Source organism: Falco cherrug, chromosome 3, assembly GCF_023634085.1.
Source record: "Falco cherrug isolate bFalChe1 chromosome 3, bFalChe1.pri, whole genome shotgun sequence".
Lineage (NCBI taxonomy): Eukaryota > Metazoa > Chordata > Aves > Falconiformes > Falconidae > Falco > Falco cherrug.
Genome location: NC_073699.1, coordinates 48,562,016 through 48,586,266, shown reverse-complemented (window position 1 = coordinate 48,586,266; position 24,251 = coordinate 48,562,016). Strand labels below are relative to the sequence as shown.

General features: G+C 36.0%; 1 protein-coding gene across 1 annotated transcript in view; it reads left to right on the top strand.

The window, feature by feature from the left end:
• Positions 1-24,251, top strand: part of LOC102057144 (RP1, axonemal microtubule associated) — a 144,797-nt gene that overhangs the window by 56,990 nt on the left and 63,556 nt on the right. Inside the window, exons 15-23 of the mRNA XM_055706318.1 lie at positions 988-1,043; positions 1,188-1,220; positions 7,152-7,321; positions 12,979-13,198; positions 14,536-14,690; positions 16,527-16,740; positions 17,394-17,403; positions 18,094-18,274; positions 20,598-20,808. Coding sequence (XP_055562293.1) covers positions 988-1,043; positions 1,188-1,220; positions 7,152-7,321; positions 12,979-13,198; positions 14,536-14,690; positions 16,527-16,740; positions 17,394-17,403; positions 18,094-18,274; positions 20,598-20,808 — 1,250 coding nt within the window. The remainder of the gene's footprint in view (positions 1-987; positions 1,044-1,187; positions 1,221-7,151; positions 7,322-12,978; positions 13,199-14,535; positions 14,691-16,526; positions 16,741-17,393; positions 17,404-18,093; positions 18,275-20,597; positions 20,809-24,251) is intronic.

Genomic DNA, 24,251 nt, shown 5'->3' with positions numbered 1-24,251 from the left:
CTGCAACCTGAACTTTTAGCAGTCATGAAGCTGAATCATACGGCTATAACAAAAAACCACAACCCATAAAATAAGCCAATATATGGAAGTAAGGATCTGTGTATGTTTATATATTAATATATTCAGTACAATAGAAATAATTTGAAGAATTGTGATGTAGATCCAGTTGATTCTGTAGTATGTGGTTTCCAGAATCTGTGAATTTGGGTTACATGGCTGAAATAGCTTCCAGGAGAAGGAGGAGGAGGGAGAGGGAGGAGGGAGAGGGAGGAGTGAGAGGGAGGAGGAGTGAGAGGGAGGAGGAGGGAGAGGGAGGAGAAAGAAGGAGGAGGGAGAGGGAGGAGGAGGGAGAGGGAGGAGGAGGGAGGAGGAGGGAGAGGGAGGAGGAGGGAGGACTTCATACATAAGACTTGTATTCATAGTTCTGTTACATACAAGAAGTGAAATATATTATGGCTCCCTGGACTTACAGAAATGCAACATCAACATGAGCCAATAGAATAGAAGCTGATAGTGAGCACATATTTATTCATTTTTAAATAAGGAGATTGTTAAAGGTTGTAAAGTGTTATTATATGAGTGTGTGGGGTCAACCAAAGGAGTATGGGTGTATGTTTGTAGTGAAATGATACTGCAGGAAATCTCCATGTATTCATTAGTATTAAAGTCAAGTAAATTTAGTTAATTGCTGCAGATCTACAGTAGCTTTAGAAACTTCCAGAAATACTTCATATTTCATATAATGTACTTCATATAGCTACCATGAAAATTACTATTTGCCTGAATCAGTGATCCAAATTCTCCAAATATGATTCAAGTCAACTTTGATGGATGTATAAGAGAAAATTCGACCTAGAGAGTAGTTTCAAGGCATAATTTGATAAAAACATTAAAAAATACTGTTGAGGAGAGAAGGTAATTGTCAGATTATTTGTAAAATATAGATACCTTTTATTAATCTTATTATATTTGTTTTTGCAATGAAAGATGGTTAGATGAATATCAAGACGATGGGAAAACTGAGAGGGAACTAACTGCCAATAGTAAGTATTTCGTGTTATGACAATATAGTATATACTTAATGCCTAGTTATTACTGAGGAACCCTTCTGAATAAGTCTGTAACTTAAGAAGAAAAGTTGATAATAAAGCTTGTTCACATATTTTTTTTTCCTGTTCATATTTTAGAGGATGGCAGTTCAATGAAGGTGTTCCTTAAAGGTAAGAGTTATTTTCTGCAGCATTGTTTTTGCTGTTTGGATTTAATCTGTAAAACAGTATTGTGACAAATATTTGAGCAAGTGACCTTATTATATTATGTAAATTACCAACTGTGAGAGAAAATGAAGACAAATTGGTTGGCAGTAGTCTACAGAAAGGACTAGGCCTTTACAAGTAATTGAGAAAAGCTCATAACTTTTTCTGGTTTTCTTCATATTTCTACTATTCTGTCCTGAAATCAACCAGGAATTCTTCTGAGAAAAGATTCAAGTGTTGTTTTGTTTATCCCAATGTCACTGCCATTTAATACATGGGGACAGGCCCCCTAGCAAACATCAGCAAGTTGAAAAATGTGTTGTGAAGTGTCAGTGGAAGTGTTTTCAGGTCAAAATCCATCAGGGTATTCCCAAAGGAACCAGAAATAATGCAGGGCTAAACTCCAAATCTGTTACTGAAGCTAAATGTAGTATATGCAATCAGTTCACTAAATCAGCTTGAATTGATAGAAAGAATTTAATAAAAAACTAATTGCCCAGCTTTCTGTTTTTATACCTATAAAGACAGCCCCGTCACTTGGTACGCTAGTACTTTCCAAGTGTTTAAAATTTGGGATACCATCTCTGCATTTCTCCCTAACCAGAAAACAGACTGATGCAAGTATGTTTTAAACATTTAACTGTAAGTATGTATTCTGTGTAACTGTGTCTGGGAACTGCATGGGAGAAGCTAAAGTAAAAAAAGTAACAATTGCATTTGTGTCTGAAAACAGAGACTTGCCTTCTGTAGGATGAGTCCCGATCTCTCAATCCAATTCCAGTTTCAGTGAAAGTTAAATTATTTGCATTCAATCAAACAGTTTAGTCAACAGCTTTATTGTTCCATGGCAACATAACTTTGACAAGAGGAGACTGATTAACGTGGGTAAGTAAAGTTTTTTTCACAGAGAAATTTGATTTTCACAAGTGACTTGGAATTGGATTCTGCATTCTGCTAACTGCACAGTTCAGAGTTGTAGCCATAATATCTATTTCACCTTATGTTTAGAAAATAGACTGTATTTTACTACTAATCTAAGTCTTTCCAGTGCAGCTTCATTCTTTATTACGCTATAATAAGCAGGCACAGATGCACAGACTGCTGAGAGCCTGTGTGTCAAGAGTGGTTAGCCACAATATATTGATTATGAGAAGAAAGGAGGGGCTTACTCTTAACCAATTTGTGAAATGTCACATTGTCGAGATGTCCAGGAGGACCCAAAGAGTGTGTGCTGGTTTCTTAGGTTGAGATCAGAGCTTGTGAACAATGAAGCTACAAAGAAGAAAATTTTTACAAAGTATTCTGCCAATTAGCTATGCATCAGCTTATCTTGAATTGCTCTTTAGCCATCTTCTCTTTACCCAGGGGGGCATTCCATTAAGGAACTGTGATAGGTGAGAGATAATGCTTTTACACCTTCTGTAAAAAAGATGATGAGCAGGACTGATCTCAGGATTGTTTACAGTTTAATTTATGTTGTCATACTAGTTACCTCATAGACCCTGCATGTGAAAAGACTGAGGTTTATAGGAGGGTAATGATCACGAGAGGTTTGGAAAAGTATCTTATACTCAATTCTGTGTCAGTCAGTCATGACACTGTACCAGGGTTAGAGGTGATGAGAGAGAATTCCAGAGATGCAGAGTCTTGGAAGAAAAAGTAATTGCTTTAAATTCTCCCAGCAGCTGTAGCAGTGAAGATTTCATATGGTAGAACAGATAGGAGCCCCATTCCCGGTGGAAGTGAAAACTTTCTGTGTAATAGACATTTACTGAATGAGAGGCAAGCAGCAATGTTGATGTTAGGGAGCCAATGTTTTATGCATTCATGTGGTCATATTCTATATGAGCTGCACTCTGGAAGTGGGCTTCAGAGAAAGTCATAGAATGTTGATTGGCCTAATTCAGTTTTGTTTGGTGAGTTTCAGGTCAAGATAATTGTGCCTAGGTCAGGTCTAAAGCAATGGTTACAAACCAAAACACTTTACAAGTCACTCTGAAGGTCAGAAATATCATTCTCTGTGGGTAAGGCTAGTAACCTGTTCAACCACCTAGCCAAATAAGAGTTTGAAAGTCGTCATTGCTAAGGAGGTTACTTGAGGGCTCCTGGTCCTTTTTCAGCCAGGCTGGCATTATGGCAGCTTCAGTGAAACATAAATCCCAGATCCCTGTGAACACTGCTGCTAGCTTTGGATTCTGCCAAAATGCAGCGTGTCTGTATCAAGCTTTCTCAGCAACTTTCATACATCTGTAGATTACAAAGAGATTATGACAAATCAGGCGCAGGAGCAGATTTATCTATATTCTTGTGTTTCCACCTTGTATATTTGATGCACAATAAAAAGACAAATTGTATTGCCCTGGTAGAGAAGGCAGAGAGCTGCTCTCAGCTCTCAAATGGAGCTGTTTTGAGAGAGAGTGGGACTTCATATCACACTAAAATTTTCCTATATTGTAGGGGAATTTTACCACTTCCTCCCATTTTCTCTATTTCTTTTCCTTTTCTGCCTCAAAATAGATGGAGTATTGTTAATAGCACATAGATAAGAATTTTCTTTCAAAGCAAGAAGACCAGACATAGCATAATTCCAATGTTGCCTGCACTGCAGTCAGTTACAAGGAGCAGGGCTCCTGTAAGGTGATTCCTGTAGGGTGCTCTGTGGTATTGTGGGCTTTTGTAGGCAGCAAATAAAATATTCTTCAACATAAATGAACAAGTTCAGTTAATAGATATTTCTAGGTTGACTTTTCTTGTGTTGTGCAAAGTTGTTGGTATTAAGACATATGGAAAATTCGTAAGAAAAGAGAAAATATTCAGTAAATTCTCCCATGACTTCTTTTGTTTTTAAATTATTCCCCACCTTCAAAGTATTTGCTAATGGGGTAAGAATAATCACAGAATTCCCAAATTGTAAATGGATTGGTCCTCCTTCTAAAAATCAATGATACTATGTATTGCTGGGTGGAGGCTAAGAAAATAAAATACACAGACTGACTACGCTGCCTCAAGGCAACACAAATTTCTACAATTCCTGGGAAGTAAGCAACCTGCTCCTACATCTAACTAAGTGTGAATGTCATTCTAGGTCTTAAGCCCCCCAAAAAGAGTGAAAATAATTGGAATAATGTATTATAAAAATAATGGTGGCAGTCTTCTAAAAATACATAATTTGTTCATATTTTAAAAAACAGAAAAAAGCCTTCCTTTTTCAGTTTCCTGAGTTATATTACAAGACATTGACTTCATGTTGGCCAGTTTGCTATGTGCAGAAGTCATCGCAGGTTTGATTTTCACAGTTTTACTGCAAGCATCTTTCAGGTTCCAAACTAGTGGTTAAAAGACTTTCTGGAAGAAAATTGTTATGATTAATTCCATTTAACTTCTGGAAGTCAGCAAATGACTCCTGCTTCTAATGTAACTCTGGATACATCTCTGTAATGTGAAATCAGATCCTTGGTTATATTAGTTTAGAAAAGAGAGAATTCTGAGATTTTATTCACAGAATTTTATTTCCTCTCCACCATTCATTTCAGGAGTTCCCATACTGATGTCTCAAAGAAAATAGCTACAGCTTTACAAATAAAAGTACAATAATACGCTAACACGCCAGTCACTCTGAAAGGAAGTTAATGCATTTCAGTAGTATGAGGAGAAGTCTCTTTTTTCTAATGTGGCCATGAATATGAAATGCAGAAGATGAACTACTCAAGTCCAGTTATCTGATTTCCAGAACTTCAGAATAACCTGAAAAGATATATAGAAGTCACTGAACATAATAAGTATTTGGCATCTGTCTCCTGTCTGGTGTACCCATTCTTACCAAGTAGCTGTCTAAGTGAATATGATATTAGATAAAAGATTTTTTTTCTTATTCTAGCATGAGCAGCTTAAATGAATTTGCTGAACTGAGAGAAAATGCAGGCAGTCTGGGTTAGCTCAGTTACCAAATTGTAGAAGCATTAAAAGTAAATGTAGGAGAAAAACAGTCACAGATGCTAAGAGGTCTTAAAGCTGTTAACTACTAATTTATTTCCTGGAAAACTCCCAATCAGTGTTCTTAGCCTTTCTTCTGAAATAATTTAAAATACAGTCATGGATATTAATTAAAATACATCACCTTGCATGAAATACCTTCTTTAAACATGCTGCCTCTTTGAGCAGGGAGCAGACAGTTATGTATCTGTGCTTTCTCCTAAGTTGGGGCTTGCTCTCTCCTGAAGCAGATAGATATTACAAAGAGAAAAAAAAGAAAAAGCTGGGAAACACAGTAATGCAAAATGATCTTAATTCCCTCTCTGCTGTGTTCCTGGGACGGCATTCCAAATCAGGCATGGTTGGAGAGGATAAGAGGTTCAGGGCTATGTTGGGAGTCTTTGTAAAAATTTGAAGCTGCTCATAAACCCTCGGAGTGCTCAGGAACAGTAAAAGCTTAAACGGTGCTTGACTTCACCAAGTGTGACACCCTGAAGGGTACCACATGCCAGCCTGGCACAAGGAGATAAAATTCAAAGCTGGCACATATATCAAACAACAAAAGTTCCTCATTAGGCAAAGCGTAGATCTCCTACATGGTACATCTGATGCATTCCTGGAAATGACCTCAAAAAAGAATTCAGATGGAAGGATCCTTTCAGCCAGCATGTTACTCGGAAGACTGACTGTGAGATGTGTAGTTGCCTGGCGTTTTGTAGCTGAGCCTAGAAGAATCAGGGAACGGTCAGATGTAATGCATAAACAGCTTTTACAAGGGGAAAACCAGAATTAGCTAAAGAAAGCAATGTGACAAACAGGGAAAAATTATAACTCAAGAAAACCAGATCAGGTTTTCAGCCAGTCTCCAACTCCAAGCAGGCAGAGGAAAACAAAAGCTATGAAAAAACCGCACAGTATCATAAGAAAAAAAATAACAACCAATTTATTTCTGAATTAAGCTGTTCTAAAATTTATTTTGTCAGCACATTGCATTACAGGCTTACACAAAATCGCAAACTAGTTCTCTTTATATTAATCCTGTTAGCAAATTATCATATTAGCACAGTACTGGTCACAGTCTAAGCGTAGGCTTTTAATTTCCTTTCGCTGTTAAGTTCCCTTTGCCATGCGGGATCAAGTGCCTTTTCTACAAATAATTAGTTCAAATTCAGGGGAAGATTTACTTTCAATAAGTTAAGTAACTTTCTAATCTATACTGTCCATCTAAGACATAGTACTTTTTCCACACCTGGAATGGTTTTCTGTAACTTCTCAGTTGCATTCTGGACTTCTGAATGAGTACACATCACCTACCAAAAAAGAATGTCTGAAAGGCCCAAACCATGAACTGAGGTCAGGGCAAACACCTCTTTGGAATTCCCTAAATTTTGGATTCATCCCTAATGAATGATCTGATCTGACAAATAAGAAGACAACATGACAAATTAAATTAGAAAAATCTGAGAAAAGAAGTTTAAGTTTCATTGTTTAACTGGTTGTGTATTATCCAGCAATTCTTGCAAATTGATCACATGCAAGTCTTTAAAAATGTTAGTTTTCTTTTTCATGTTATGTAAGAACACTTTAAGAACTGGAATTTAATAAATTAATTACTGTAATTAAAGCAACTATTTTGTTATAAAGAATGCAAAAACCTAGGCAGAGTACTTTTGCTGCTTTCTTGGTGTTAATTTCCGCTTTCAAACCCACTTCAATTGTCTTGTGTTTATCAAGTCTGATTTAAGTTACAATTATCTTCAAGAGAAGGGATGTCTATCTATTTTTATTAAATGGAATGTAACTTCATAGTAATCTTTAAATTCTTCTTTGTAATAATAACAAAGACATCCATTGCTCTCTGCCATTGATACTACAACTGTTTAATTGCTACATTAATGAGAAAGATGTTTTTGTTTTGTTTAGCACAACAGTGGAGGGTGCAGGTTAAAACAGACGGAGATTCCCCAGAGCCACAAGAGTGTAAAAGGACCCTTGTGATTTATGGCTCAAAGGGCAAAAGTGATGAGCTTCTGCTTTCTCCGCAAAACCCAGGATATGTGTGCTTTCTACCCAGAGCAACAGATGAATTCATTGTAAGTCATAAATATAAAGTACTGCACAGAGTTCATTATGACATATAACAACAAAAAAGTATATATATACACACACGTGTGGAATGCTAGTTTAACTGGTACAAATGACATATTTATTTACAAAGATGGAATGATACAACTTTAGATCTTGGGTCATTTTTCTGGTATTCCTGTTCCTCTACAGACAGCTGTAGTGTTCTCTTTGAATTTTCAGTGCCTTCGAGGGTATGTATCATGGAGAAAAATGGTCCCTTTTGTGTAATTTATTGCATTCACCAGCTCATCTTGCATTTTTTCCAATTCTCTAAAGATTCCTGAGTTGCGGTTTATACAAAAGGCAATATACAATTATTTGCGAAAGCAGAAAATGAAGGATCTAACAGTATTCCCAGGGGACACAAGTGGGCTTTTCTTTTCTTTATTTCAGTCTTTGTAAAGCAGCATCCACTCTCCCCAAAAATAGTCCTTTCTCTCAGGCCAGCAGGCAGAGGATTTTTCTGGATAATCATAAATCAGTACAGAATGTATTCAGGCATATCAAAGTGTGATGAACCCTGAAGCAATGGCATATATATGGCCAGCATTGAAATCAACCCTAACACAGCCCTGACTACCTGTACACCTGATGCATCCTGCTGCTTTGAGAGGATTCATCTGAGGCATCGTTTTAATGTTTAGATTCTGTCCTGGTTTTCTAGGTTAACTCACTGCAAATTCTGTTGATTGGCATGAAGTACAGCTTCTAGCCAGTGAGATGGGAAAAAGAGCTTACAATTCAAAGCAGTTTTATAAAGCTCAGAAATACTTTTCAATGGCTGCAATAAACGTCCTGAAAAGAGTGGCAAAACTACATTTAGAAAATGTTGTCAAAGCTTCATTGTAATGACCTGATCCATGCTGAATTTTTAATTTAAACAACAAACTAAAGCCATTTAAGAACTTTACAGGGAGTAAATGAAAAGATAAATGGCACTTCTTAAAGACAGGAAAGCAGCTGCTTATCAGAAAACAGACAGGAAACACACTGAGCAACAAAAGGAGCTTCCTAAACCATTGACATAAATTGAAGAGGTCAGTAGAGGCAGAATCTATCTATGGAGCAACCGCACCAGCTGGCTGAATTTTGGCAGGCTTCATTGCATAAAGCAGGCCTCTGCTACGTCTAACTTGTTGGTAATTTCCCAAATGACATGTATGTCTTGTTAAGACTGCCGAATTTCAATGACTGGGTACCATGCTCAGAGAAATTAGTATTGTTATGTGTCAGTTGTGGTTGTCCCTCATAGTACACTATCCTAGGTACTATAGCACCATATCCATTGTACTGGGCTCCCACTCCAATGGCTTTCTAGAATGCTTGTTCATACTTTGGATTGGCTTTGGGTTAGTGCCTATGTTTTCCCCTTAGCTATTTGTGTGTTTGGTTTTGTTGCTTTATACAAAGAAGTTAAAACTATTTGAGTATTGTTTAAAGTGCATGAAATTTTGTTTCTGCCACATTGCTTACAGTGTTTGTTTCACAGGTTTTGGGGCATTCTAAGGAAATCAGAATAGTGGGTCTGACATAAAGGAGCATTTGGGGATTCACGGATATCTTCATAAATACCTTCATATCTTCTCTGGGTGGTTCAACTCATAAACTCACTTTTTTTTTATTCTCCCTTTTTTTGTTCTTATTAAGGCTATTCAGAAGAATACAGAAGGTTTGCTCACATTCTCCCACTGTAGCAGCAGGCTGGAGGCATGAGCACAGTATCACAAGGAGGACAAGCTGTGAATTCAGCTTTCCAACAAGCAGGAGTAAATGAACTTTTAAAGCCCCCCCCAAGATCCTGGTCTTAGACAAATGTCCTCGGTAATATAGTGCAGTAAAAAGAACAACAGGTTATGTGCTATAAACAGCTCACATTGTTTTGAACCAGTAGGCTTAATTTTGATCTCAGACATACACTTATTGCACACTGTGGACAGGAAGGCATGTAAATTCCTGATTTTCCAGGTGTTCTCACACAAATGGATGCACAGATGTGTATTGTATTCAGAATGATTATTTGATCCAAAATATTTCTACCCAACTCCTGTGAAAGAGCAGGTGTAGTTTAATTGCATGTAGCAGGCGTAAAGAATAAATTGCTAAAAGAGATAAAATAGCAGCATGCTATCAGGTACAGTTGTTGGGTTTCAGTGGTCTCAGGCATCTGTAGTACAGTGGGTGAGCTGCTTAAATAAGAATACATTTAATTAGAACACTTTAGTTCTAAAAATAAATTGAGAAGGAGGTAATGTGTCAATGTTATTGAATCTGCTGAGAGTTCTAGCACTGAAGATAGCATGGTAAGAAATCATGACACCTTCAATAAACACATCGGAAAATAACCTGGAAAATGAAAGTAAACTGACAGTGCAGTAGTAGTTTTAGGATGCTTTGACCACACCTTCAACTAGAATAATTTATGCACTTTTTTTTTTTTTTTTTTAGACAGGGCAGTAATAATGAATTTAATTTATAGGTGCACCCAAACAGTAAATTTTACAAAGCCTTAGTTGCATTAGGCATTGAAGGCTTAGGAGAAGTCCTGGGTGAATCAAAAAGGAGAAGATTCAAAATATGAAATTCTCTAATCATCTTCATCAGTTACCTGAGATCTTCAAAACACCCATGGCTTTCCCAGAGAATCCTCTTGATTATAAGAGCTATGATACTTCAACCATGTATTGGAAAAAATATTGTGTTGTTAGTTATATGACAAATCACATCCAACTCAGCTAAGATTTCAAGTACTGAATATTACATAAAACTGTTCAGAAGAAATATATGTGGAAAAAATATCAGGAAATTATAATCATGAATAAAACCCAAGGTATAGTGTCTTCTTGCAAGCATTGTCTGAATTTAAAACTAGGATATTCACTGGATATATACTTTGTGATGGATTATTTGTCTGTCTCTGCTTTGAAGGTCATGTTACATCAATTAATAGGCATTGATGGAGGGAAAAGCCAATTATGGGATCAGATAGGATACCGTATTCCAAAGGGAAACTGATCGTATTAAATTGCTCAGAAAAGGATTACAGGAATGATGTAATGGCAATGTTGTGTTACAATGATGGAGATGAACAGAGAGGTTAATAATGTCCAGAACTTGGGGTAAAAAACAAAACCATGAAAAAGGGGGCAAATATCTAACACACACAACTGAAAAGAGTTGGTGTTTCATTCCATGGATCATAGACAGTGTAATTACTAGTGCTTGCTGGCTCAAAGGCAGTCATGGAATTAATTGAAATTGTGAGTCTGGAAACAAAAGGGGAAATTGTTGCTTTTAAATAGTCTGTCCAGCATTCTGAAATAATTTTCCTATATATTTCATTTATGCATTTCCTACAAGGATTAAAACACATGCATTTATGACAATTTAGAAGCTCAGAGAATTCCAAATTTGGGTAGCAGAAGACATAGTAAAATGTGAGGTACACCTTGCCCTGTAATGTAAAAATATCAAGTTCTGTAATGTTGCAACTCCAAACGAGAGAGCTGTATGGAAGAAGTTGTGCGTGGCATTTAGAGTAGCTGTGTGATACAGTCATGAGGTGCATCTACAAGAAAGAAAATCCGCAGGCACTAATTTTACAAGTCAGTAGTCTTGTTCTGAAAGAGAAGCAGCAATGATGATGTTGCCTGTGAAGGAACTGTAGTTTAAGTGGGTGAAGAACCTGTGTGCTTTCCTCTCAATGAATCCAAATAATTCCTGTTAAATTTAATAAAAGAAGAATATATATTTTAGGAAGAATTAGATCACTTGGTCCATCATAGTTAATAATACCCTTTGCAGCATACATAGCATGAATGAAAAACTCGACATTAAATTCTGCCCATGTATTTCCCTTTTCGTGGCACAATGGTGGAGACCAGAGGAATCTGTGAGGACGTGGTAGATCCAAGAGGCATAATGTCCCTCACATGTGCATTGTAGTCTGGGACAGCCTTAAGTTCTGCATGCATGATGGCATACAGACAGGCAGGGCAGGCTAGGCTTAGAGAGAGAACAAGTTTGGTGCCTTCTTCTTCAGTGTAAAGCCACCACTGTGGCTTTAGGAAGGATTTCTTCCCTGCTCCTTAAAGAACAATGCCTTGAATCTTGAAATTTTGTAGGAGTGACATGGCAACCACTTATAACACCTTAAGAAATTCAGACTAGAAGAGATCTTTTAAGTCATCAAATGCAATTCCTTCCTACCATGGGCCTCTTTTCATAAGTTCTGTATCACAAACAGTTCAAGCTCCTGTACAATTATTTTGGCACGTTGCTTTATTTTCAGTTAACTGTTCCTCTTCATACTTGGATGTTTTACTAATTCTGATTTGCATAACGGTTATTAATGACATCGACCAACTGTTTCCCAGAATGACAAACCCACACTTTTTATATTCTTCCTCACTAATAAGATTAAGGTAGCTGATACTTCCCTACTTGCATGTGTTCACTGTGCAAAAGCACATGAACTAGCTTTAAGCAAGCTGGGTCAGCAGTGAAGGGCTTTCAGGTTCAAAGCTCTGTTGGGAAGGAGAATAAATTAATCTATTAGGAGCTCTGTACTCTGTTTTAGGACCCAGTCTGCTGGTGATGCTGCTGGTCCCAGAGCATGATTGTGTAAGAGTAACTTCAGTTTCTTACTGTGATGCTACTGGGTGCACAAAGCATTTATTTCCTGACAACAGTCACCAAAGCTTATGTTGTGACTGGTCTGGAAGAAGATAAAAGCAGTATGAGAGAAGAAGGCCTCTGGCAACAATTTCTGTTTTGATATTTCTTAAAAATAATTGTTACCTTTAAAAAATAATAGTTGTCTTGTTTCATGCAAAAATCGCTTCCCACCCTGTCTTTCTTGCAATTGCCAGCTGAAAGGCTGAAGCACTCCTCTTCCCAGTGTTCAGAAGACTTATGCAGTGGTTAATGTTGGGCAGTTAATTAGTGCTTGATGCAGTTTGGTATCCCAGTTCCCACAGCTTGAGGTTGGATGGTTTAACCAGATCTCACAGAAGCCCACAATCAGCAACCAGATTTTGAATTTCCCATATGTAGTATGGGAACAGGGCTGTGTTGTTCTACTGAGTTATTTCTGTAACATTAATGATTTACTTTCATGCAGAAATATCCCTTCTCTTTTCCAAAGAATTGGTTATAAAGCAATTTCATGTTCTAAATCCAATCATTTTGCAAATGAGAATTTAGTTAAAACTTTTTAGGCTCATAGTAATTATCATTAATTTTAATACCTCACTTGACTGCTGATACCAGAACCTTTAATTGTAAGTTAATGTTCTCTTTATTCAGTAGGGTCAAAGCTTTACATGTTACCCTTTGTCTAAAGGGCTTAAATTCAGAGATGTTACTAATTTTAACCTTAACTCTCACCCTAATGATAATCATGCTTACAATACTTGTAAGGGAACAGAGGAAAATAAGGGAGACAATCTCACCCATGATTATACCATAAAAAAGAGAAGGAATGATTCTCTCAACACACTTATTCCAGCCTCCAATTCATCTTTTCCATTGGTTAAAGTTTAGGAATTCTACACAGATATTTGGGAAAATCTCTATAGGTGAACCAGCCCTGACACTACGTTCTTCCTCATCATATTTGTTGCAGATTGAGACTGGAGACCTGGGAGATGTATACAAGATTCGGGTCAGCTGTGATGATGTGCCAGGCTTTGAGGGTTGGCATTTGAAGTCTTTTCGCTTGGAAGAGCTACATACAAAACAAGAACTGAAGTTCAACTGTAACTGCTGGCTCTCTCTTAACAGAGATGACAAGGAGCTGGTGAAGGAATTCCCTGCAGTCAATGAGGACCAGAAAACTTTACCAGGTAAAACCACTGAGAAGATATAAACAGTGTTAACTAGCCTTTTGAAAAGAAATCAATGCCACAGATATAATATAGCACTTTATCTGGATTTGCTATCTTCAGTGGCTCTGTTGCAAATGTCTTCATATATGCACTGCAAAAATGCTGACCACTTAAGAAATTTTAATTTTCCAGTTCAGTTGCATATTGGGTTTCACAGATGCTAAATCTTCTGTATGATTCTAAGTGTGCAAAACTGAACAATGTAATTATATTTTTAAAAGATAAAGCTCATGTTCAAAGCCATGGACATGATTTGTGGTAGACTTACTAGTGAATTAGTCAGTTTATAGCTCTAATAGCTTTAATTACTAATGCAGGTATCAGAAGTAAGCCTCATTGTACAAAAAAGTTTTATATTTGTTTATTGCTAAGGTCTATTTTTTGAGATGCTGAGAGTTTCAGAGTATATTCAGAGGTGCACTTGGAATGTGAAGACTTAACAGAAGTACTGTGTTTGTTCAGAAAAGGTAGCAGTTACTGTGAGATAAGAGTAATTAGAGGCATGACTGCATTTCTAAAGTTACAGAAGTTCTGGTCCCTGAATACCTCAGTCCTATTCATGACCTTAAAAGAAACTGTAGCATTACATTAGTTATATGTTAACTCGGCAGAACTGTACACTGAAAATTACTTTCAAAATTTTTGGTTATTCATTTTGTATGAGCATGAATATGTATGTGATTTAATGATCTTCCTCAGAAAAAATCGAATCTGACTGTATAGAAGTGCATTTATATTGGAGGATTATAGAGGCAAAAAGTTTATAGCTCCTGATATGCACCTTAAATTAATAAGTGCATTTTGTAAATTTTTATACTTATATGTCATGTTGTGTATCCGGATGCTATGCTACATCAGTCTCTGCTATTCTAATTTACATAAACTTTACATAGTATCTTATTCTTTAACCTGTGATAGTTATTATCTACCACAAAGATCATTCCATTTCTAACAGTCCCTGAACACACAGATGAGTTCTTATTTTCCAGGTCTTGAACAGTAAAATAGAATTGGGCAGAATTTGTCTAGATTTTAGTAGCTCTAAGGTGCATAAGTCTAAAATTTCCTTTGAATTCCTAAGGAAATTAATGGAAATTCTTCTTTGAGCTTAGCATGAAGAGGTCAGATTCATGAAGGGCAACCTCACTATTTCAGTCACTGTGTAGCAGATTTTTTGGTAGCTGCAGAAATAAAAACAAGCAGTAGTTTTACTAATTACTCTCTGTTGATGTTTTCTTTTAAGTATACCTTGTACTTAACAAGCTTTACTTGAACTTTTTCTTCTTTTTGTACAGTGTATAAGTATGTTGTGTCTGTACATATTGGTGACCGCTGGGGAGCAGAAACTTTTGCGAATGTTTATATCACTCTCTATGGCAAAAGAGGGGACACAGGCGTAAGGAAACTTCATACGTCTTTAGCAAAAGGAAGAAAATTTCAAAGGGATAAGGTAATGGCACAAAAATGCTGTTATATGTGCAGGGTTTAGCACATATATCTTATTTATCTTCCAGATATTTGCAGTAAACCAATGCCAGTGTTATGTCTTTCCTGTACAAGGACATCCCCACATGATAATAAATGCTCCACATGAGCACACAGAAAGCTGATTACTGGGGAGAACCTCTGTGATCATGCTTCTTGCTTTTCCGTTCCAAATACAGAACAGCACAGGTAGCAAAGAATTAAAAATCAGTGATTCGAAATGTTACAGAAATTGCTGTGAGACTTCTGCAGTCAGTGATGTTTCTGTAACCACAATCCCACATGAAACAGTAACTCAACGTCTAGTCAGTAAGTTTAGACAAGAGACAAGAATTCCACTTAGAGAAGAGAATGCACATAAACCCAGTGTTTCTAGATGACTAATAACAATAAAATTCTTCTCTTAGGCTTTCCTATGAGAGGTTCACTCCCTGAACATTGACGTTTAAAAAAGCTCACTACCAAGTACACTGTCAAGGAGAGTCTTACATTTCTGTGAAATTATTTAATTAGACAATTACCACAGCACTTGGTAGGGTAAAAGAAGAATTGGTAAAAACCAGAGAATTTCTAGATTTCATTTCTGCAGCTATGCCTTATATACAGAAGATAGCACTCTACAATCATTATTTTAATTTACCTTCATGAACAGATTTATTTCCTAAAATGTCTTAACTTTAAAAAGTTAATTATTTCTGCTTAAAATCTGCTGTTGGGTCCTGACTATTGTTAAAAAAACCTACCTCAATATTTTTGGCATATGAAAGTACTTCTAATATTAGTAACAGAAAATCTACTTCTCCAATATTTTTATACATAGGATTTTGGCAAGTATTAAATTTTTTAGAGATTGGTTTGCTAATATGTTCTTTTTCAATTTTCCTGACATCTGGGTTAGTAAGTTCCTACTATTGAATGAATGTTTTATTGGCATGACGATGTTAGATATAATCCTAGATATTGCTGTTCCAACACCAGTTGTTAATAATCTTCTTGACCTTTTCAACTACCATCTGGCCCTAGGCTGGGCCATATACAGAACACCTGGCTTTCTTACAAGCAAAAAGTTAGTGGGGCATATAATGTCTTGCTTTGCTTTTCACATTTTTCCTTGTCTTGTTTTTATTGCCCCTATTCTCACACACTGATGCTTGTGTTTACTTCTCTTTGTCTTCCTCTGCCGTCTCCATTCTGCTTCCCTTCCCATGTTTCATTTTTGGCTTGTTCTCCACCTTCATCTTAACTTAGTCCCTTCTATTACTTTTTTCTCCATTTGCTGTTTCCACAATGATTTTCATTTTGTAAGAAAAACAAAAAGACAGGCTTTTCTGACTATTGCAGAAGAATTTAGAAGCTATCTTGGAGCGAACACCTTCTTTTTAGATTTCTAACTTTTCTTTAGGACTATTAATATATATCTAGGTTTGTGTGATAAATTTTAGAAGCTAAAATACTCTGAAAGATAGAAGTTTGACTGGAACCAAAATCTTGTCATAACTGTTTGACTGTCATAAGTTTGAGGTATATACATTTTAATGTAATATGAAATTATTGATGAAATGATCCATATTGTCTAAAGCTCAGAAGTTACAATGCATCATTAATGATGAATATGGAATTCAATGTTAGGTATAGTGCTTTCATAGATTACAGAGGATAGATGTTATGTTAAATATTAAAAATAATAAAAAAAAGACACGAATTTTAAATCCTCAGCTGAATCCAGGATTATATTTCCCCTGAAGTTAAAGTATATTTGGGTCCAAACTCTGTTTTATTAAGTATTTCCCTTTTTTTGCAGGTGGATTCATTTTTGGTGGAAGCTGTTTCCCTGAGTGATTTGCAAAAAGTGGTCATAGGACACCATGGAGAAGGCTATGGGGCTGGGATGTACCTCAAGATGGTAACAGTCAAGGAATCACAGGACTTGGACAAAGAATGGGTCTTCCCATTGTGGAACTGGCTTGATACTCATCTGGGACTATATGATACTGTTTGTGAGATTGTGACAGTTGGTAAGCTCTTCTGCAAAACTAGCCTGCCTGTTTATATATATATATATATATGTATCTGTAAATTTGCCTAGAGCTCTTGCAAATTTCTGTAGTAGCCTTCTTTTATTGAAAATGTGAATTTTCAGTCTGATCTTACTACTATAGCAAACCCACACCTGGTAAGGTCAAAGTTAATAAAATTCTCTTTTGTCTATGTGTTGTGTATGGAACACTTGCCTTCCAAATTAAATATACCAGATTGCAATGAAAGATTTAAAGCAGTTTAGAGTTTGGAATGTGTTCCTCATGGGGATAAATAGCATAAGTTTTATGAACCACTTTTCAGGCAGCTTAGGATCCCATTTGAAATCCAGAGAAAAGTTACTGTAGTGAAATAAGCCTAGCCTTTACCTGTGGTATTATTCCACAGCACAAAGCAACAGTTTTAGTTTCTGCTCATTTCAAGCCTACTATGCCACAATTTGTGCAAATCTAAACCTGGATGTATACAGCAAAAGAACACTCACAGCAGGACCTTCAGTCATTTAGAACTAATAGAAAAGATTCCTTCCTTCAATCCTGTGAAAACAATTTAATGTAAAGTAAATAAGCTACAAAAGTTTGTCCAGGGATAAAAAGCTTTAAAACATAAGGTGCCCATGATAGATACACAGGTATTCAGTTGTGTGCTTTTTCTGAGTTGTGGAAAGTGCATTTTACTGAGCTGTTCATTTCCATGAAATAATTTTAATTTCCTGTAGAACGGTTAAAACAGAGTGAAAATGAAGGATAACAGTAATTAAGGAAGAGAAAGAGAGGGAGATAGTAATATTGATCTTCTGAGATCTGGCAAATATTTTTGCATGTTTATTATAGGTTTACCTGTCAGTCTTGCACTGTTACAGCACATATTATATTGCTAGGTAAGATCTAGTTACAAGCAGAATTCATTAGTATCATTCATTTTGCATTAGGTGCCTACATGCTACATATGGCTGGTACTTCTGAATGATAAATTAGTTTTAGTAACATTGATTGCTTTTTCAAGAACAATTAATTAGACCTCTAAAAGGTGACTGAATGTTCTCTTAGCAATTACTTCTAAACATGACAAGGAAAATACCTTGGCATCAACAAAATAACTCTGAAACTAAATTTTAAACACAGAAGGAGTATTAAGGTGTTAAAGTCTTGGCAAATATTCTAATAAAGGGATTGATGTGTTATTCTTAGTGAGCTCTTGCTATAGATACAACATAAACTGCAAACAGAGCTTTGTTTGTGTACCGTAAAGGCTATGGTCCTGCTATATTATGTCATTCTCTCATGTTGTCTTCTTTCCTCTTTCTCTCTGATAATTTTTAAAGGTAGAAGATTGACTAGTCCTAAACTGTCTGAAATCAATATGAATTCATCAGGTCTCTGGATAATGGACATCATTGGATCTGACTTGAGCGATGAAGAGGGTCCAATATGCCTTTCTTTTATCTTCTACGGCAATCTGAGTCGCAAAAAGTTGCCACTTCAAGTTACAGGAAAAGCAATTCAGATCAAAGTACTTCAACCTTTCTCTATTGAAAGAAAAGTCTAAGAATCATGTAGCCAATAACTCACTTAATTTTAAGACAAATTGTTTCTTTAAACTAAACCACCAAATTGATTTTTAAGTCCTCTGTGCAGGTTTGGCACAGGTCATCATTTTTGTCTGTAGGTAGTAACACTGTCGCTTGAACAACGGTTTTTGAAGGAGCAGATTCTCCCAATGTGTGATGCTGAGAATGCCTAAGTGAGCAAATTGGTCCCTTGGTGCATATCACAGTATATACCACACTGCAGGTACTGATTTACAGGTTTTGTTGATCTCACAAAAGTAAGTAATTTGTAAACACACAGTATGCTATGGGATACTATAGAAATTTTGAGGCTGATGATGGAGAAGGAAGAATCATAAATGAGATAAAACTTACAGAATTATCATTTTTCTCTTTCATGTAATTTATTCATCCCTGCCACCATGTTTCTCCAGGCTAACTTCCTCTTCTTGCAGGGTTTCTCTCTTTTTTTGCCTGTCATTATAATTGTCTTTTCCCTCTTGATCAGCTCCTTTTTACCCACAGGCTTTCTCCTTCCTCATTTGGTTCTGCCCTTCCATTGTTTGTCTTCATTTCCTCCTATTACCCATTAACTGAAATATTTACAAACGTCTTTTGCTGAATTGTAGGCTGCTTCTTTTCCCAACGCTCTTACCTCCCTCCTGTAGCTATAATTCCTTTGCATTGCCAACGCTGTCTCACTCTTACGCTTTTCTGGGTTTGTTCTCCATGAAAGAATCTGGAGGTAAGCATGGCAGATACCTCCTCTGGCTCAGGAAATCTCTGAGCCACAAACTGCTGGAAGCTAGGGCAGTATTCAAGGGAAGTCTAACTACCACCTGTCCCGTTCTTGTACTGCTTGCTCCATCCTTCTTTTGCCCTTCGTGGATTTTGAGGAAATAGTTGATCCCTGTGAGAAAACTGGAATTTTCAACCTTGATTCACTTCTTAGCCTTAGTTTTAACCTTGATTAGTTCATCCTGTAGCTGCAGAAAAAAGTATAGGGCAGGACTGAGGGAATGGGAGCAAGTGGGCAGACAGGGAAGTGGGAACCTCACAAGCTAGCTTTGCATCAGAGAAATATTTCCATGAAGCCATATCCTGAAATATGTTTCTTCATGATTGACTGCTGCAACCATGGAATCAGGTAGCAAAAGGAAATCATGTGGGGGGTGGGGGAAGAGCTGAGGAGACCCTTGGCAAAAAGCCCCCAAAGTGAAAATATATTACATTTCATTTAGAGGTTTATCGGAAAGCAGCCTTGAAGTTGTGGTTAAAGAAACTGTTTCCTGGTTCTCCTTCCTACTGGTCAGGTAAATTTGACTCAACGATTGAGCTAAGGAAATAGTTGGCTGTTTTCTTATGTTCCTCTTTTCTTTAACGCAAGAGGAACTAAATAGATTCGCCTAGGCCATAAACGTGATCCAAAATGAGGAGTACCCAGAAGGTTTTCCTAAGTTATTTCTAGGAATCTCTGGTAAATATAAAGATATAGAATAAAACTGGAAGTGCACTGTCAGAGGAAAGGCTGAAGTCAGATCAAATGCACTTCTAGTAGCTGGGCAGCTTTTGAAATGGAAGGGTAGGGGAAAGAGTATGAGAAGCAGAGAATAGGAAGAGGGAAAGACAACTTCTGTTTTCTCTTTTTCTCTTACAGGGAAAAATCAATAATTATAGTTACCTAAGGCCTCCTCTACTTTCACTTACTCAAGCAATGCTATGTCACAGAGCTGCTGTACTATCTCCAGTAGAACTAGGAGATTTTTTCCCAAGAATGAATGCAATAAGAGGAAGATTTTAATAGGCACCTTCTATATGAAAACTTGATGTAGGGTAAAGATGGAGGAGCTCTTGGATGTTTCCTCAAAAACAGTTTAATACTCCTTCAAATTTATAGTTAAATGCACCATTTTTTTGCTACAAGTTGTAAGAAATATTTCTAATAGTGTTCAAAATGTTTTACATTGACTAAAGCATCTGTGCTTGCAAATAGTCTACTGAATCAGTGTAATATCTATGGACACTCTGTCTTGTTCTGTGTACCAATTTCAGCAGTGACTGCCATCATTTGCTCCCTGATATCAAACCTCAAGCATTGCATCTCCTCATTCAGGGTAGTAAATAAATTTTGTATTCATTAGAAAGGGGAAAAATAGTAGCAGTTATAAATCTGTCCCAGTTCTTTAACTACTGAAGTTTGCTCACCTGTTGCATACAGCTGTCAACTACATTTGATCTGGCACAATTAGAATGAGATCCATTAATCTTCTCTTCCTCCTCACATAGGATGAACTGGCAGATATTGGCTTAATAGACAAAGTTCAGGTAACTGGCTCACATAGCAAGCTAAAACAGTCATGGCACTTAGATTTACTGCATATGAAGCACACAGGCACAAAGGAAGAGATGTATTTAGCTTTTGACTGCTGGTTCAACCCTAAAGAAGACAAATGTGTGGAACTGCCGGCTCTCCACGCAGATCAGGAGCCTTTGCCTGGTAAGCTAAATCCTTTTTTTTTGCCACTGGGGTCAGGATCTGTCACTGGAACCCCAGTATATCTCTTTTGGGCCTAAAACACTGTGAGGGTTTCCACAAGAATTTGATATTAAGCAGTATGATTTTTTTTTCACATGCATTTATCACAAAAGAAAGCTGAGAGAACAGAAATCATTGGTATCAGGATTATGACAGATGCTGTAACTGATGGCACCAAACTTAGGATTTGGCTTCTTTCATGCTAGATGATGTTCCACTTTTAGTTTACTTATTATCTCTTCAAATTAATGCTATGTCAGCTGAAGATATGTACAAAATATCATCCACTGTGTGATATTACCTGAATCTTCCTATTCACAAAAAAGTATGTGACCTAGAAACATAGTAATTTTTTTAAGAATGAAAGAATTGCAGAGTTCCTACAAAACAGAGGCAGAATTTTTAAAATGTGTTATAGTTAGCCAGCAAAGAGATATCCCAGAATTTCAATTGCACTAGTGTTTTTATTAACATTGATGAGAAGTTTACAGCACAGTAAATAATATTCCACAAAACTATATATTAAATTGCATGTTTCTCTGCTGTTAGTAACACATGCGAATTGTATGATGCCAGAGAGACAATAAAGTGATTTTTCCCAACCCTCCAGGAATATGGAGAGGAACAAAAAATTGCATACTGATAACTTGGCCACTAGCTATTTAAGAACAGGCTTACCATCTATCCAGTTCATTAGAATAAAGAGGATTGATGGGAATAGTAAAGATCATATATTGAAGCTTTTAGTGACAGTTAAGAGGTTTATTGCTAGAGGCCATAGTACAAAAAGTGTTCTGCTTAAGCAGAAATTAATAGAAAAAGATGGAAGTGGACCAGAAAAAGGAATAAAATATTCCATGTGAACTTTTGCACACTATTCTTTAAAGAGATTTTTCCTGAATATTTCATTCCATTTGAAGTTGAAACTTGGACAAATGAAACACTGAAGACCTTTTAAATTTGTGGGTTTGAGTATGTTTCCATAATTTTAAATAATTAGTAGCCTTGTATTCATTTACTGAAAAAATCTTATGGTTTTGATCCATCAGATTCAAAACAACATTGGATATTGGATGTAATATATGCAGAATGTATGATTATGAATATAGGAAATACAGAACTTGTTAAAAAGCTCTATTTCCCCAACTTATTTATGAAAAAGTTGGGAAAAATGTATGTATTGGTAATTATTTTTAGAATTCAAAATTGCTAAATGTTTAACTACATATAAAAAGTCCAGAAATTCAAACAAGAAGATTTTCAAGAAGACACACCTTCAAGCCTCTATTATGCTGAGAACCACATGGAGATACTGTCAGACAGTATTATCCTGATTTGCAAAGCAATTTTGTTTTCAGATATATTAGAAAGATAAGGTGTTTTTCTTGGAAATTTTCTAGGAAAAACATGTGTATATACTCTCCCTTGAAAAATTATTCCATTGATGGGTAGTATGTACTAACCTAAGAAGTTTCCTACAAACCATTTTCTGGACTCCAGTGATGTACAACTGGAAGTGTTAATATCAATTTTATTCTTTGTAGTCCCAATACTAATTCAGTCTAAAATTTTAGTCAGCTTCTTCCTTGTGTTCCAGTTTGATTACTAGAGACAAAAAAAATAATATTCATTTTTATGTGTTTGCTCTCATTATTGCTTTGAAAGAGACATCCATTATGGAGGTGTCTTTAATGAATGTCTTGATAGAATAAATTCAAATAAAGACAAAACAATTTTGAAAGATATTGATCATTGCTTTCCCCAGACAAAGCAAACAACAGGTATATATCTTTATAGGAAGCAAAGTAAATGCTAAAACCTAAGCATCCAAATAAACAGTAACCTTTCTCAGTAATGTCAATTGCCTGGTTGTAAGGAAAACCATACTAACATAATTACTTCTGTTCTAAAATAATTGATTCCATGAGATTTAGTAAGGCAAACCCACATACACATGCTAATTTGTAATCTTCACAAAAATTGCAATTCCTTTCGTTAAAAGCAGTGAGCACTCTAAATTTTTCCTGCATCTACAAACACATTTGTTCCATTTTCCCCCATCTCTAACATCTAATGTATCCTCTGTCCATGTCTCCTGCATATCCCACCTCATCTGGTGGGGCATGAGGATAATTTTTCATGGCCAGTAAATCCCATCACAGTTATCAGCTATCATTGAATCTTTTCTTAATAATTAAAAACAAACACATGAAGAAAAAATAAGCAAAATTTAAACTTGATTCTCCAAAATTGTTTCTTTCTGCTATCTGTAGAAATATTTCTTCTTAAAAGTGAGTGCCTGATTCCAGACTAGAGGTATTTTACCAGATTGAATTATTCTAAAAGAAACAGATCAAAGTTTAATCAAACAAGATTGAACTATTGCATAGTTTAATTAGATTCTGTGAGATTATCTCAGAGCTTAATTTGTGTTCTGGATATTAGCTAGTGTCACAGAAGGAAATATTTTTTTTTATTTCTTTTCTTTAGTCTGCCCATCTTAGTGTTTGTGAGCACATTATTTTAGTCTATCTGTATCATAGGTCAAATTATTTACCATGCACCTTTTTGGACTTTGGATTAAAAGACATTGATTAATTTTTTTTTTTATGAATTCTGTGATAATTCTGTGCAGGACATTGATGTGCATATGAAAACATTGGGACAAAGTTATTGAACACAGTAACAATTAACATTTTAGAAATTCTTGCTGTTAGACTCCAAATTTCTTGATTTTTTTAGATAATATCTTGATTTTTAGAATGCCATTATTTGTGACTGCAGTTTAAGGTATGCATCAGGAGTTATATAACAATAGAATCTCTTTCTGAGTAAGAACTTTGAAAGAACTTTGCAATATATAACTGTCAAAGCAAGTATTGAAGATCAGCGTTACCTTTACTAAAGGATTTTTAATACCAGTTGCAAACTGGCCTCTTCTGGTTGACTTTAGGCTCCTCTGAGATAAAAAAAGTGCATTTTCTGGTGTCTACTGACATCCTGCTCCTCTTCACTCCCCCAGTCAAGTCTGATAACATAAGAATGTGAAGAGTTTAAGTGTTTAATATCTGTAGTAAGAAACATCTGTATTAGCAAACATATTGACCTCTATTAAAAATCATCCAACTTTATGTTGTTGTAGTTAATAGATAATTATAACATTTCACTGCTTTGTTGATTACAATAGATCATTATTATGTGGTAGTGTACCATGATATGTTTGAGCATGGAGTAGTTTTTCACTACATGATACTTAACTCTTCCAGATACAATTCAGTCCAGAAGCTTATATGTATCAGTTAATTGCTTTTTCATTAAAGTTAATGGTAAGTCTCATATTATCTTCCAAAGGAAAGAAGTTTAGAGATGCTTCAGCTAATGTAGTCTTTTGACTTACTAGTCTT